This window comes from Onychomys torridus, chromosome 3, assembly GCF_903995425.1.
Source record: "Onychomys torridus chromosome 3, mOncTor1.1, whole genome shotgun sequence".
In the NCBI taxonomy this organism is placed as follows: Eukaryota; Metazoa; Chordata; class Mammalia; order Rodentia; family Cricetidae; genus Onychomys; species Onychomys torridus.
Genome location: NC_050445.1, coordinates 137,406,594 through 137,422,544, shown reverse-complemented (window position 1 = coordinate 137,422,544; position 15,951 = coordinate 137,406,594). Strand labels below are relative to the sequence as shown.

At 47.1% G+C, this 15,951-nt stretch overlaps 1 protein-coding gene across 1 annotated transcript; it reads left to right on the top strand.

Annotated features, from left to right (window-relative positions):
• Nucleotides 1-4,647: 4,647 nt before the first annotated feature.
• Nucleotides 4,648-10,440, top strand: Gdf3 (growth differentiation factor 3). The gene is given in 3 exon segments (XM_036180519.1): nt 4,648-4,918; nt 9,610-9,989; nt 9,991-10,440. Coding segments are annotated over 3 exon segments (1,101 nt in total).
• Nucleotides 10,441-15,951: the final 5,511 nt, after the last annotated feature.

Here is a 15,951-nt window from a genome sequence, read left to right as displayed (position 1 = left end):
AGAGCAGGGGGGACCCTAGGATGACTGTGGCTTATAATAAGTTTAGGTTTTACTCAATTACTGGGCAAACCTCATACATTTCACTATTGGGATAAGAATTTATACTGTATCATGCCGCAGACCACCCAGAGGGAGACCATCACTGAGGGAGAACCAGGGAGAAGGCTCAAGGAGAAGTCAGGAATCGGCGAGGAGAATGACAGACAGACACATGATATGTTGATGTGCTGCTGCAATTTTACTTCTGTATAGGCAATGCTTATATACTTTTACAATCGAGGAACTTGGCTGGGGGTTACATCAGGCCATTATTTTTTACAATTACTCAGAATCAGCAAGAAACAATAACAAGAGACATCCATATCTATTTTTGTGTATTACTTCTGCAGCGGGAGTACATTGTGGCTATTGTCTGAGGGCATGATCTCAGAATTTTGTGAAATTTGTCTCGCGCCAGCGACCACATCTGTGGGGAGCCAAACTCTTACCAGCCTGGGTTATACACTTTTGGGGGTCCATCTAGGGGCTATCCATCAGCTCCCTCCTAGAAAGTACTGTGTATACCCCCCGGGAAGTGTGTGCTGGGGAATTTTCTCTAACTCTTTCTCTCTAGAAGGGTCTGGCACGCTATGTTTATTCTCTCGTAACATTTTTATTTTTACTTTCAGTTTTGGGCTCTCTGGCTGTTTCTGACAAGAGCTCGCGCTGCTCTACTCTGAACAGGAACGACCCCAGAGATGTATTTGAGGAAGTCTTTTGAGCTTCCTTATACACTGGTCTGATAAATGGAGGTGCTCCGGGTACAGGTGACCTGGGTCAGTCATGTTGGTGCCGACCTGTACTGGTTGTGCTGTTAACTGGAGAAGACACAGATAAGACATACAGAGAAAGATCATGATTAGTGCCAACAAGGACTGTCGTCAAGGCCATTTTGTTCTCCAGGGCTTCCTGGGATCCTCAGGCTGCATGACGATTGCTGATTGTGGGGGAACCGCTTGAGGCCACGCTCCAGGAAGCTCCAACCTCAACCCTTCAGCTGCTGGGCCCCAGCGCAGCGGCATACTTGCTACAGCTACACAGGTGTCACAGCTGTGGGCGTAGCAGTATCAAGCTGATTAAATTAAAATTAAATTAATTTTTTAAAAAAGGCATGTTTCACTACTGCCCAGCCTAGGGTAAACTTTTGTGGCATTGAACTTTGGCTTGTTGTTGGGACCTTATAAGGAGGGGTAAATAACATCTCTCTGGGGAAGGAATTCTCGCAACCACACCTGTAATCTTAGCAGTTAGGCAGTGGAGTCAGAAGCTTAGGCAGAAGGTCAGGAGTTTGAAGCTATCTTTGGATACATGAGACCATTAAGTAGAAGACAGACAGACATGTGTGATGGAGTAAGTCGTGGAGGTTCCTAAGAGACTGGCATAGTCCCATTCCTCTTTGTACAGCCTGATGAACTGTTGTAAAACACTGGCCCCAGTGAAGAACCAGACTGCCTTTAGGCTTAAAAACCACCTTATAGCAAAGACAAACTAGGTTCATTCCTGATTACGATTAAACCTCTGTTTCTCAAGGATTGGGCTGTGCCCCAGCTGTAACCTTAACTACAAATGGTTCTGTATGGCCTGGTCCCGGAATAGCAAACATGCCTTTGTTTAAAAAATTGTTTAGAACCATCTTGCGACTCCAACTTTGTTTCAAAATGTTGTATGACTACCTTGTTATGACTACCTGTGTTATGATTAGCTTGTTATGACTACCTTGCAACCATGTCTTCCTTTCAGGAAGTTGTTAGGACTAACTTGTTATGCTTATGTTCTGCTCCTATAATCCTGCCCATTTTACCCACCAAATCCCCCATTTGAAAACCCCCTACCCCTGAGCCTTGTCTTCTCACATCCAATGCTGACCTCTCAAACCCTACCTTAGAGGGAGGCAGCCCGTGTACATGAATAAAAATGCTTGCTTTAATTTAAAAAAAAAAAAAAGCTAATCAAAGCAGAACTGCAGTTGAGAGGTGGTGGCACATGCCTTTAACCTCAGCACACGGGGGTGGGGGTGTGTGGGGTGTGTGGAGTGTGTGGGGTGTAGGGAGTGTGTGGGGTGTGGGGTGTGTGTGGGGTGTGTGGAGTGGGAGTGTGGGAGGAGGCAGAGGTTAAAAAGGTCTACAGAGAGAGTTCCAGGGCAGCTAGGGCTGCATGGAGAGACCCAAGTCTTGAAAAAGCCATCTTTATACTCATTTGCTTTCCAGCCAACCCCCAGTTTTTATATGGGGAGGATGACCTTGAACTTGAAAAAAAAAAAAGATTTTTGCAGACTTTTTCATTGGATAGATTGAGACAGGGTCTCATACTGCAGCCTAGGCTGCCAGGAATTTAGTAGCTGAAACAGATTTCAAACCTCTGATCCTCCTGTCCCAGCCTAGCCGGGCAGTAGTGGTGCACACCTTTAATCCCAGCACTCAGGAGGCAGAGGCAGGCGGATCTCTGAGAGTTCCTGGACAACCTGGTCTACAGAGCAAGTTCCAGGACAGGCTCTAAAGCTACAGAGAAATCCTGTCTCAAAAAATAAACAAACAAACAAAAATAAACAACAAAAACCCACTATGTCTGGTTAAAAACATTTTTCTTAGTCAGGTGGTGGTGGTGCACACCTTTAGTCCCAGGACTCAGGCAGAGGTAGGTATATCCCTGAGAGTTCAAAGCCAGGCTGGTCTACAGAGTGAGATCCAGGACAGCCAGGGCTGTTCCACAGAGAAACCCTGTCTCGAAAATGAAAGAAAAAAGAAAAATGTTTTTCTCAATGAGGAACTTTTTTTGCAGTCTTGGGACTGAACCCAGGGTCTTGAGATTCTACCACTGAGCTACACTGACAGCTAGTGTGTAATTAGACTATGAGATATAAAATTATAAGGAAGTATTTGTTTTTATTATTTTTAACTATGTACATGTTGTATGCCTGCACATGGGTCTGTGAACATGCGTACATGTGTCTGCTGAGGCCAGAGGTGTCAGAGCTGGGGTCACAGACAGCTATGAGCCACCAGATGTGGGTTCTAGGAATCAAACTTGGGTCCTCTGGAAGAGTCGTAAGTGCTCTTAACCACTCTGCCATCTCCCCAGCCCAAACTAAGAATCATAGCGAACTGAGATGGCAGCCCACCTATAGCTTAGTCATAACTATTCTGTGAAGCTGAGGCAGGAGGATTACCTAAGCCCAGGATTTCAAGAGTCCCCTGGAAAAGAGAATAAGGACCACCACCCCCTACACACACACACTCCTCGCTCCTCCTCTCTGAGATAGGTCTCATGTAGCTCAGGCTGGTCTCAAAGGCCCTATGAAACTGAAGCTGGTCTTCTATTTGATTTTCCTGTCTCCACTCCCTGAGTACTGAGATTACAGGTTTGCAGTTACCCCTGCAAGAACCCGTATCTTTTAGAAAGAAAGGAAGGAAAGGCGGAACGAAGAGGGGAAGGATGACAGAGAGAGAGAGAGAGAGAGAGAGAGAGAGAGAGAGAGAGAGAGAGAGAAATTATAGGGCCAGGGATGTAGCTTAATGGGCAATCTGCTTGCCTAGCATGTACTAGTCTCTGGATTCCTTTTTTCTCTCCAGACAGGGTTTGTGTAACAGTCCTGGCTGTCTTGGAACTCGCTCTGTAGACCAGGCTGGCCTTGAACTCAGAGATTTGCCTGCCTCTGCCTCCTGAGTGCTTGAATTAAAGGAATTAAAGGCAAGCGCCTCCACCACCACTTGGCAACCCTGGATTTCATACCATGCATCTCATCAACCAGCTATGGTGGCACATGCTGGGGCACTGGGAGTAATATGCAGGCTAGATCAGTTCAAGATTGGGCCAACAAGATGGCTCAGTGGGTAAAGGTGCTTGCCACCAAGCCTGATAACCTGGGTTTGATTCCTGGGACCCACATGGAAGGAGAGACCAACTCTGGATAATAGTCCTTTGAGCTCCACAGCTGTACTGTGGAATGCATTCCCCCACCCACATGCCCAATAAACAAACAAACAAACAAATGCAATGTATTGTGGGGTTTTTTGTTGTTGTTGTTGTTTGTTTATTTTATTTTATTTTTGAGACAGGGTTCCTTTGTGTAGCTTTGAAACCTATCCTGGAACTCATTCTTTAGAATAGGCTGGCCTCGGACTCACAGAGATCCGCCTGCCTCTGCCTCCCGAGAGCTGGGATTAAAGGTGTGCGCCACCATCGCCCAGCAATGTTAAAAGAGAAAAAATTGAAGATCAACCTAGGATACATGAGACCCAGTCTCAAAATATGTATACATATATTTAAAAACAAAAATGCATAATAAATTGTTCTCTAATATGCTTCCTGTTGCTGTCTCATTGCTTTGCACACCACAGACACAATCATGTCTCTGTGTTGAATGAGTGTGCAACCCTTTCCCACTCACCCTGTCCACAGCTGACAGACCCCGCTGGTTCTATTTTACCCTCTTGAGAGAACAGAGCAATAGAAGAGGGGGCGGGAGCCACATCAGTCGTCTGTCTTCACATCCAATTGCCTCTGAGGAGCTGGGAAGAGAGCAATTCACACCTGATTACCTCCCAAGCTGAACAGCAGAGGCTGGACCTCCGTGCTCCCCAGACACTGCGCTGTCCCACCCAGGCCGCCATGCAGCCTCCCCTAAGGCTTTCGACTCTCGGCTTCCTCCTGTTGTGTCTGGCCTGGGGCCAGCCAACCAAGTTTCAAGAATATGACTTTCTGCAGTTTCTGGACTTGGAGAAAGCTCCTTCACCTCGCAGCTTCCAACCTGTGCCCCGCATCTTAAGGAAAATCTTCCAGGCTCGAGAAGCTGCTGCAGCGGGCGGGGCCTCGCAGGACTTCTGCTACGTGAAGGAGCTTGGTGTCCGTGGGAACCTGCTTCGGCTTCTGCCAGACCAGGGTAAGGAGCCCGAGTGTTTGTGGGAGAGGACTCTCAAGTGGGTGCTGTGGAGAAAGGAGGAGGGGACAGAACGGGCACCACGGCGGGTGGGAGTCTGAGCTGGGATCGTCATACTCTGTCTCAGTTCCAAGACCAACCCCGAGCAAGGCGCGTGTTCTTGTCACCCGGGGCCTCTCCACGCTGGTCTGACTGCCGCTGAGCCCTTAGGAGAGTTTACCTCACTGTTAAGAGAGAGTGGACTCAGTAAGGCCAGCATTCTGAGAGCTACAAGATCACACCTTGGGTGGGACCGAATGCAAGGTAGGGGGACATCTGCCCCCTTCCCCCATCTCCCTTCTCTTTTCTCCTCCCTCTCTCCCTCTTTTTAGTATGTGTTTGTGCATGCCTATCCAAAGAGTCCGGAGGAGGGCATCAGATCCCCTGGAGCTGAAGTTACAGGAGGTTGTGAGCCGCCCAACTGCATGGTGACATCTTTCTAGCCCCTCTGTGGTGTTACTTTTGTTGGATGCAAATTTCATGTCTTGATTTTTAATTAATTAATTTTGAGGCAAGGTCTTTTTGTGTAGCCCTGGCTGTCCTGGAACTTGCCATGTAGACCATGGCAAAAATCCACCTGCCTCTGCTTCCCCAATATTGAGTGCTGGGATTAAAAGCCAACACATCTCCTGATTTTATTTATTTATTTGTTTATTTTTTGGTTTCTTCAAGACAGGGTTTCTCAGCTGGGCAGTGATGGTGAACACCTCCAGTTCTAGCACTCAGGAGGCAGAGGAGTTTGAGGCCAGCCTGATCTACAGATAGAGTTCTAGGACAGCCAAGGCTACACAGAGACACCCTTATCTTGAAAAAAACCAAACCGAAAAGAAAAAAAAAAAAGTGGGCGGGGTGCGGTGGGGGTGGAAAGGTGGTTTCTCTGTGTAGCTTCGGCTCTTCTGGAACTCTGTAGACAGACATGGCCTTAAACTCAAGAGATCTGCCTGCCTCTGCCTCCCAAGTGCTAGGAATAAAGGTGTACAACTTGGTTTTCTTAAAATACAGACTAATGGTTATGAACCTGAGCCACGAGCACACTCTTCATAGGAAAATCAGTGACTGCCATCTCAGTTTCTCAAACTGACCGCTGCAGGACTACATCAGCCATCTGGTTTTTAAAGTAGGTTCTTCCACCCTTAGGCTGTCCTTCCTGACCTACTTGATTCTTATTCAAAGTTGGAGACGAACACCCACATTCCTGCACCTCCGCCCTGGCATTCAGATGCATAGCCTTCCTTCCTACTTATTGTTTTTCTTTTCTTTTCTTTCTTTCTGCAACTCACCATGTGGCCTAGCTGCCATAAACTGTCAGTAAGGCTCCGGCTTCAGCTTCCCAAGTGCTGAGATTATAGGCGAAAACCACCATTGAAGACCAAGGATAGTTTTACTGCAGATGAAGGGAAGATTTGGATGTGTATTTGTCCCTGAAGCATTTAATGTATACCTACAGTGAACTGGCCTGAGAATGGCCTTGAGAGTGCAGAAGTTATCAAAAGTCTGGTTTAAGAGTTTTTAGAAGGCCGGGCGGTGGTGGCGCACGCCTTTAATCCCAGCACTCAGGAGGCAGAGGCAGGCAGATCTCTGTGAGTTCGAGGCCAGCCTGGTCTGCAGAGTGAGATCCAGGAAAGGTGCAAAGCTACACAGAGAAACCCTGTCTCAAAAAACAAAACAAAACAAAACAAAAAAAGAGTTTTTAGAGCCGTGCAGTGGTGGTGGCACACGCCTTTAATCCCAGCACTGTGGGAGGCTGAGGCAGGAGGATCTCTGTGAGTTCAAGGCCAGCCTGGTCTACAGAGCTAGTTCTAGGAAAACCAGGGCTACAAAGAGAAGCTCTGTCTCAAAAAACAAAAACAGTTTTCATAAGGGAATTAGTTAACAAGAAGTAAAAATCCAAGGCTGACCTGAAGAGGAAGCTGACAGAGAATTCCGGTCAGTGAGGTTTGTCCTCGAAGTCGCGGGCAGGGCGTGGGGGAGGGAGCTGGAGGGAGGGAGGACATCAGAAACAAAACAATAGATGGCAATTCTAAACCAAGAGCCTTCAGGGGAGGGAGGCCTTCCACTAAAGCCTGGAGAGTGGTCACTAAATCACTTTGTTAGGTGGCTCAGCGGTCCAGAGCACTGGCTGCTGTTCCGGAAGATTCTGGTTCAGTTCTCAGCACCCACATAATGGCTGGCAACTGTCCCAGACACCCTGGTCTGGCCTCTTGGACACTGATACATGTGATACACAAACATACCTGAAGGCAAAACACCCTTATACATAACTTCTGTAAAGTAAAACCAGGAGAATGAGGGGGCTGGAGGGATGGTTCGGACTCAGCATTTACTGTTCTTAGCACCCACAGGCAGCTTACAATCGCCCGTGCATGACTCCAGTTCCAGTTCCTTTGGCCTCTGTGGGCACCTGCTCAAATTCAGTGCACACACACATTTAAAAAAATGAGTGAGAATGGGGACAGGTATGGTAGCATTTACCTTTAATCATAGTAGAGACAGTTGGATCTTTTTAGAGTTCTAGGACAGCCAACTGTTGGGCATGGTGGTGCAAGCCTTTAATCTCAGCATTTTGGAGGCAGTGGCAGGCTGGTCTCTGAGTGTGCAGCAGAGGAGCTGATTCAGAGAGCAGCCTTCATTTCCAGACCCAATTCTTGGGCAGTCTCGACTGTGGAATCCACCTCTCTTTCCCCATGTCTGGCCTCCTTCACTCAGCCCCAGGTGTGTGGGATTTAACCAGGCTATGTGAGTTTGTAGTTCATCCGTCCTGACTGACGTGTAGTATTTCATTCAATTGCCGTGTGACAGACAGTTTACCTGTCCATGTCACGCGGGTTGACCACTGGAGCTGTTTGGTGTGGAAGAGCGGTCTGGGGTCCACTGGAAAAGAGGAAGAATCGGTTCAGTGATGCTGTCATCCCTTTTAGCTTTACAATGAACTAACGTGGTAACAAAATGTAGTTACACTATTTACACCTCACCCCCGCGGCCCCCCTTTTTGAGATAGGATCCACTTTGTATCTCAGGCTAGCTTGAGTCTCTCTATGTAGCCCAAGATAGCCTATAACACAGGCAATCCTCCTGCTCAGCGTCTTTTTTTTTTTTTCCTTGAGACAGGGTTTCTCTGTGTAGTCCTGGCTGTCCTGGAACTCACTCTATAGACCAGGATGGCCTCGAACTCAGAAATCCTCCTGCCCCTGCTTCCTGAGTGCTGGGATTAAAGGCATATGCTATTGTGGCTCAGCTGTGTCTCAGCCTCTTAACAAGGGGATGAACTGGGCAGTGGTGATGCACGCCTTTAATCCCAGCACTCGGGAGGCAGAGGCAGGCAGATCTCTGTGAATTCGAGGCCAGCCTGGTTTACAAAGCAAGTTCCAGGAAGGCTCAAAGCTACACAGAGAAACGCTGTCTCAAAAAAAACCAAAAGCCAACCAATCAAACAAACAAACAAAACAACTGGCATAAAAGGGTGAGCCATCATGCTCACTTTATTTGTATTTCTTTTTTTTTTTCTAAGATTTTATTTATTTATTATGTACACAGAAGAGGGCTCCAGATCTCATTACACATGGTTGTGAGCCACCATGTGGTTGTGGGAATTGAACTCAGGATCTCTGGAAGTACAGCCAGTGCTCTTAACCTCTGAGCCATCTCTCCAGCCCCCTGTATTTCTTTAATTGCAAGTAATGAATAGTAATGTATAGTTTCAGTATTTTAAACAATTGCCCATTGTTATACTATGACCAGTTTTCTATTGAATTATATTTTTCATAATGATCTATTACTATTAGGCCTCTTGATCATTTGTAAGAGAATTCTGTGTTTGTGTGTGTGTGTGAGAGAGACAGAGACAGAGAGAGACAGAGACAGAGACAGAGCTATTCGTGGTGGTAAATGCCTTTAATCCCGGCTCTGGAGACAGAGGCAGGAGGATCATGAGGTCTAGACCAGCCTGGGCTGGGAGACTGTACATAGGAGACGATCTCAAAACAAAAACAAGAGTGTGCGTGTGGTGGGGGAGCTGGGCATATAGATCAGTCGGCAGGTGCTTGGCTTGCCTAGCACCCATGAAGTTCTGGGTTTGAGCCCCAGCATAGCATAAACTAGGTACGCAGGAGTGTATCTGCAATCTCAGAACTCTGAAAGTGGCAGCAGGAAGATCAGTTCAAAGTCATCCTTGACTAAATAATGAATTCAAGGCCAGCCTTGGTTACATGAGAACTTTGGGGGGGGGGGAGAGAAACAACAACAACAAATAAATAACCAAAAAGTTGGGGCTGGGGAGACAGTTTAATCCGTGAAGATATTACCCTATTTACAGGCACAAAGACCAAGTTCAGCAGCCAGGTACTACGTGTACACCTGTAACCCGATATTGTGGGGTACTCACAGGCAGACCCCTGGGGCTCACTGGCCAGCCAGTCTGGGTAAATTGGTCACTTCTAGGTCAGTGAGACCTAACCTGAAGAAACAAAGGAGACAGCTCCTGAGGACCAACATGGCACACACACACACTCTCTGGACCGGAATGAGGACTGGGGAAACACGCTCCCGGAAGGGAGGGGCGGAAGAGAGCTCAGACTTAGGCACTTGTTGACGTTTGTCAGGTGGGTCTGAGGTAGAAAGGACTACTGTGACCCTCACATGTTCCTCTTCGCTTCTAGGTTTCTTTCTTAACACGCAGAACCCTTCCCGAGACGGTGCTTGCCTACAGAAGTACCTCTACTTTAAGTTGCCTGCTATCAAAGAAAAGGGAACGGTGACCATGGCCCGGCTGACTGTAGACTTGGGACCCAGGTCCTACTACAACCTGGGTCCAGAAGTGGAGGTGGCTCTGTCTGTGGTTGAGGAGCCTGGTGTGTGGGGGCGATCCCACCCTAAGCCAGGCAGAACGCTTGCTCAGCAGTCTGTCCCAGGACCTCAGGGTCCTCTTCATTTCAACCTGCAGGATGTGGTTAAGGATTGGAATGGCAACCGACGGAAGAATTTGGGCTTGTACTTAGAGATTCTGGCCAAAGAGGACAGACACTCTGGGGCAAATGTCCCAGGTTGAGGACACCTGTGACCGGCTGATCCTCTCTCTTCACGCCTCTCTGCTGGTGGTGACCCTCAACCCCGATCGTTGTCCCTCCTCTTCCAGAAAAAGGAGGGCAGCCATCCCTGTCCCCAAGGGTTCTTGTAGGAACCTCTGCCATCGTCATCAGCTGTTCATCAACTTCCGGGACCTGGGTTGGCACAAGTGGATCATTGCCCCCAAGGGGTTCATGGCAAATTACTGTCACGGAGATTGTCCCTTCTCAATGACCACATATTTGAATAGTTCCAATTATGCTTTCATGCAGGCACTGATGCATGCGATTGACCCCAAGGTCCCCAAGGCTGTCTGTATCCCCATCAAGCTGTCTCCCATTTCCATGCTCTACCAAGATAATGATGAGACGGTCGTTCTCCGACATTATGAAGACATGGTAGTGGATGAATGTGGGTGTGGGTAGAGTGTCGGTAATAGATTAGGAATGGTCTCAAGGTAAATCCTTTAATAAAACTACCATTCTGGCTCACGACCTTTTGAATCTGACATGTCCATCATCATGTTTAATAGCCCCATAAATACACATATTTGTGTACTCACCGTGGAGCCCTGGAGACCTTAGCTAATTTTGTGTTCTAACATACTCATTACACATAACACGCTAGACTTTTTGTTCCAGGTCTTATTGTGTGTCCTCTGCTGGCTGTGAACTCAGCAATCCTCCTGCCTCTACCTCCTGAGCATTTTCAGCAGGCAATGCTGGAAAATGTGGATGTCAGCACATAGAAGAATGAAATCAAATTCCTGTCTCTCACCTTGTAACTCAAACCCAAGTGGATTGGACCTGCCTGGATACTCTGAAATTGCTAGAGAAAAAGGTAGGGAGTGTGCTCCAACATGTAGGTATAGGTAATGTTGTTTATTTATTTACTTATTTATTTGTCTATTTATCTACGCATTTAATGTCGGTAGGTGTTTTGCCCATGTGTGTGTCTATGCAGTACCCCCAGAAGCCAGAAGAGGGCATTAGATCCACTGTAACTAGAGCTGCAGGTTGGTTGTGAACAGCTGTGTGTGTGTGTGTGTGTGTGTGTGTGTGTGTGTGTGTGTGTGTGTGTGTTAGGAATGTGTTTATTTGTTTGTTTGTTTGTTTGTTTGAGACAGGAGCTTTCTACATTGTCCTGGAACTCACTATGTAAACAGAGCTGGCCTCAAGCTCTACCAGCTGAGCTACAGCTTCAGTCCTCTTGGGGGGTTTGGGGTTTTGAGACGGTATCTTATGTAATTTACTGACCTCAAACCCTTGAACCTTTGGACTCTGGAGAGCTAGTATTGCAGAGTCAATCACCACACCTGGCTTTGTTTTTTGTTGTTTTGGGTTTTGTTTTGTTTAGAGACAGGACCTCACTAGGTAGACCTGGCTGGCCTGGAACTTTCTGTGTGGACCAGGCTGGTCTCCAGCTCACAGAGCTCCATCCGCCTCTGCCTCCCCGGTGCTGAAATTAAAGCCATGCACCACCACATCCTGCCATACCTTCCCCACTTTTGTTTTTTGTTTTTCCCGAGACAGGGATTCTCTATGTATCCCTGGCTGTTCTGGAACTCGCTTTGTAGACCAGGCTGGCCTCGAGGCGCTGACCACTTTTTTGTACAGGGTCTTACTGTGTAGTGGCAGGTTCGAATGGACCTCACATATGTAAACTAGACTGGCTTCAGACTTAGAGTGATCCTCCTGCCTCTGCCTTCAGTGTGGGAGTGCCGGGATAACAGACATGTGCCACTAGGGAGAGTTCATTTATTTATTTGTTGGTTTGTTTGTTTACTTATTTATTTTGCAGTTGTGCTGAGGTTCAAACCCAGGGTCTAACAATCAAGCAAGGACTATTAATGCACTATGTCCTAAGACCTGGGATAATTTTTTTTTTTTTTTTTTTTTTTTTTTGAGCTGAGGATCGAACCCCGGACCTTGTGCTTGCTAGGCAAGCGCTCTACCACTGAGCTAAATCCCCAACCCCAACATGGGATAATTTTTTTAACTTCAAGTGTGTACCTAAAACTCAGTTGATCAAAATTCTTGGGGCTGTCTTAATAAATTTACTTTAACTGAATCATTACAGCAAGACCTTGTGTTTAAATGGCTATTGGATCACGTGTCCATGTGGGTTTTTTTTGTTTTTGTTTGTTTTTGTTTTTCAAAACAGGGTTTCTCTGTAGCTTTGGAGCCTGTCCTGGACTAGCTCTGTAGACCAGGCTGGCCTCGAACTCACAGAGATCCACCTGCCTCTGCCTCCTGAGTGCTGGGATTACAGGTGTGCGCCACCACCGTGCATTCATGTGTTTAATACTTTCCTATTCTAATTAGCTTTAGGTGTCAGCTTGACACTGGGAGTCTCAACTGGGAAACTGTCTCAATCAGATTGGCCTGAGGGTACGTCTGTGGGACATTTTATTGATGGTTGATCAATGTGAGAAGGCCCAGCCCACTCTGGGTAGTGCTACCCTGGGCAGGTGGGGTGGTTGTGGGCTGTATATGAAAGCAGGCTGGCTGGGCGGTGGTGGCACACACCTTTAATCCCAGCACTGGGGAGGCAGAGACAGGTGGATCTCTGTGAGTTCGAGGCCAGCCTGGTCTACACAGCGAGATCCAGGACAGGCTCCAAAACTACACGGAGAAATCTTGTCTCGGGGGAAAAAAAGAAAGAAAGAAAGCAGTCTGAAGGGCTGGAGAGATGGCTCAGTGGTTAAGAGCACTGGCTGCTCTTCCAGAGGACCAGAGTTCAGTTCCCAGCACCCACACCAGGCAGCTCACAGCTGTCTGTACTCTAGCTCCAGGGAATCTGACTTCACACTCATGATGGGAGCCATAAGCCTAAGTGACCCTTGACACACATGCCGCCATATTTGGGCTTCTCTCCTCTTCTTCTAGATCTAGGCCTTGCTTAAGTCTCCATGAACCTTTTCTCAGAAATCAGGTGACCATGCTACAGTTAGGCAGTTAGGTAAGAATAGATAATCCTCATATCAACATTCCCTGCTGGCCGAACAACCCATGATTAAAGTCCCCTCCCTGCTTGCACCCCCCTTTACTCCCTATATATGCCTTAAGAGGAAAGTAAAATTTTGGAGCTTGAAGAGACGTCCTGGCTTGCTCTCATTCTTTATGCTTCTCGTCCCTCCCTTCAGGTCCCTGTTGAAGACCCTGCTGCCCTGGGGGGTGGGACACACACACACACACACACACACACACACACACACACACACACAACTAAAGCAGGCTGAGCAAGCCAGTCAACATTCATCACTCCATGGTCTCTGCTTCGGCTTCTTCCTCCAGGGTCCTCCCTTGAGTTCCTGCTCTGACTTTCCTTGCTGATAAATTGTTCCCTGGAAGTACAAAACGAAATAAACTCTTTCTTCCTAAGTTGTTTTTGGCTAGAGTTTGCCATATGAGTGACTACTGCTAAATCCTGAGGTCCAGAGTTCAGATCCCAGCTCCCATGTAACAAGCTTGGTTTCCTGCAAACACCTCTAACCCCCGGCTCTGAGGGATCCCACACCCTCTTCTGGCCTCCACACAAGAGAAGGTGTGTGTGTCCTACCACACACACACAGTCTTTTTACACACCATTAGTCTCAGCACTCGGGAGACAGGCAGGTGGATCTCTGAGTTGGGGACCAGGTGGTCTGCATAGAGAGTTAGAGTTCGAAGACAGCCAGGGCCACATAAAAAGACCTTGTTTCCAAAAGAAGAAAGAGAAAGGAAAGAAGAAGAAGAAGAAGAGTCAAACCCTTGTTGAAAGGATAATGGTCCCCCTCCACCCCCGTACTGAGGTTGGTTGGTACTTTCAGCTCCTGGATTCTTTGTATTAGCTCCCAGGACATCGTGAGCTAGGTATGGTAGAACACCTCCACCTCCAACCCCTGTAATGCTAGGCGAGCCCTTGGGAAGTAGAAGCAGGAGGATTGGGAGCTCCTAGCAAGTTCCAGGCCAGCCTGAGCTACACAGGACTGAGAAAAAACAAATATATAAATAAAAATCTAAATTGGTGAGCCGACTCATTGGGAAGAGGTGGCTGTAACTGAAACTAAGGACTTGTTGAGTAGCCAGAATCCAGTGCTGGAAGAAGAGAACTCCCGAAAACTGTCTCTGACTCCTCATGGGCACCGTGGTGTGTGTACACCCGTGGGTCTTCTCCTGCCACCATATAGGCCCTTGGGATAGAATTCAGGTCTGGTCTTTAGGTTTGGTGGCAAATGCCTTTTCCCACTCGTCCATCTCGCTGGTCATCTTTTAAAATTTTAATTAGAAAATATTTATTATTTACTTTATGTTATGTGTGCTTCTGTGATTGAGATTGTGTGCCACGTGCGTACAGGAGCCTGCAGAAGTCAGATCTCCCGGAACTGGCTGTAAGCTGTCAGGAGGTTGGGTCCTCTGCAAAAGCACCAAGCAGCCCTGAACCGTCGCTCCAGCCTCTATTTTATTTTTACTTACTATTTTGTTTGCCCATTTATTTTATTTTGTTTTTATATTTGAAAATTTTTTGACTTGCTCTGGCTGTCTTAGAACTCACTCTGTAGACCAGGCTGGCCTTGAATTTAGAGATCCGCTTGCCTCTGCCTCCTGAGTGCTGGGATTAAAAGCGTGCACCACCTCCGCCCGGCTAGTTGGTTTTAAACAAAATGTGTAGTATTTTATTGAACATTTTATTAATATGTTTAAAAAGCCAAAGACGCCAGACGGTGGTGGCGCACGCCTTTAATCCCAGCACTGGGGAGGCAGAGGCAGGTGGATCTCTGTGAGTTCCTGGAAAAGGCGCAAAGCTACACAGAGAAACCCTGTCTTGAAAAACAAAACAAAAAAGCCAAAGACAGTGATGTAGTACTTGGACAAGTTCTCCTGGCACTGCCTACCAGTCCACGTGCAGTTTCACAACATTGCATCCAAACAGGTATTTCTGAAACATTTTCTTCTTTTTGGCTTTTCGAGACAGGGTTTTTCTGTAGCTTTGGAGTCTGTCCTGGACTAACACTGTAGACCAGGCTGGCCTCGAACTCACAGAAATCCACCTGCCTCTGCCTCCTAAGTTGCTGAGATTAGAGTCGGACACCGCCATTGCCTGGATCCCTATTTTCATTTTTAATAAGGAATGGGACATTAGTGATTGTTCAAGAGTTTTCTTCTTATTTTTTATTTATTTATTTATTTATTTGTTTGTTTGTTTATTTATTTATTTATTTATTTATTTATTTATTTATTTATTTATTGGAGACAGGGTCTCACGTAGTCCAGGCTGATTTTACTTACATTCACCATGAAGCCCACATATGGCCTTGGCCCTCCTGCCTCCCTGTCCCATTGTTGGAATTACAGGCTTGCGCCACCACACCTGCCTGAACCTTTATTTCCTTGACATTTTATTCTCTACTTAAAACAGTGTTGAGCACTTCCTCTACTATCAAGCACATGCTTGACTATGAGCAGAGAAACCGGAGTATGTGTCTTTAAAGAGCTGACCCTGGTGTGTTGGCTATCAACAGCTGCCAGTGATACACAACCAGATGATGCATCCACGTGGAGAGTTTATTATAATAGAGAGACAAAAAAGATAGGATGCCGGGCGGTGGTGGCGCACGCCTGAAATCCCAGCACTTGGGAGGCAGAGGCAGGTGGATCTCTGTGAGTTCGAGGCCAGCCTGGGCTACAGGAACGGCACAAAGCTACACAGAGAAACCCTGTCTCAAAAAAACAAAAAAAAAGATAGGAAAGGAGAGGGAGGATGGTGTCGGGGGTGCACACCTCATGGGAGTGGAGGGAGAGAGAGAGAAAGGGCGAAGTTTTTCCTTAAAAAAGAGATTTTTGCATCAGGACACAGGGTGGCGCCAAGGGGCGGGATCAGAATATTAACATTCTCTCCTTGACTTCGATGGCCAGGCTTCTCTGAGCCCCCACCATCACTCTATGTAGCTGGTC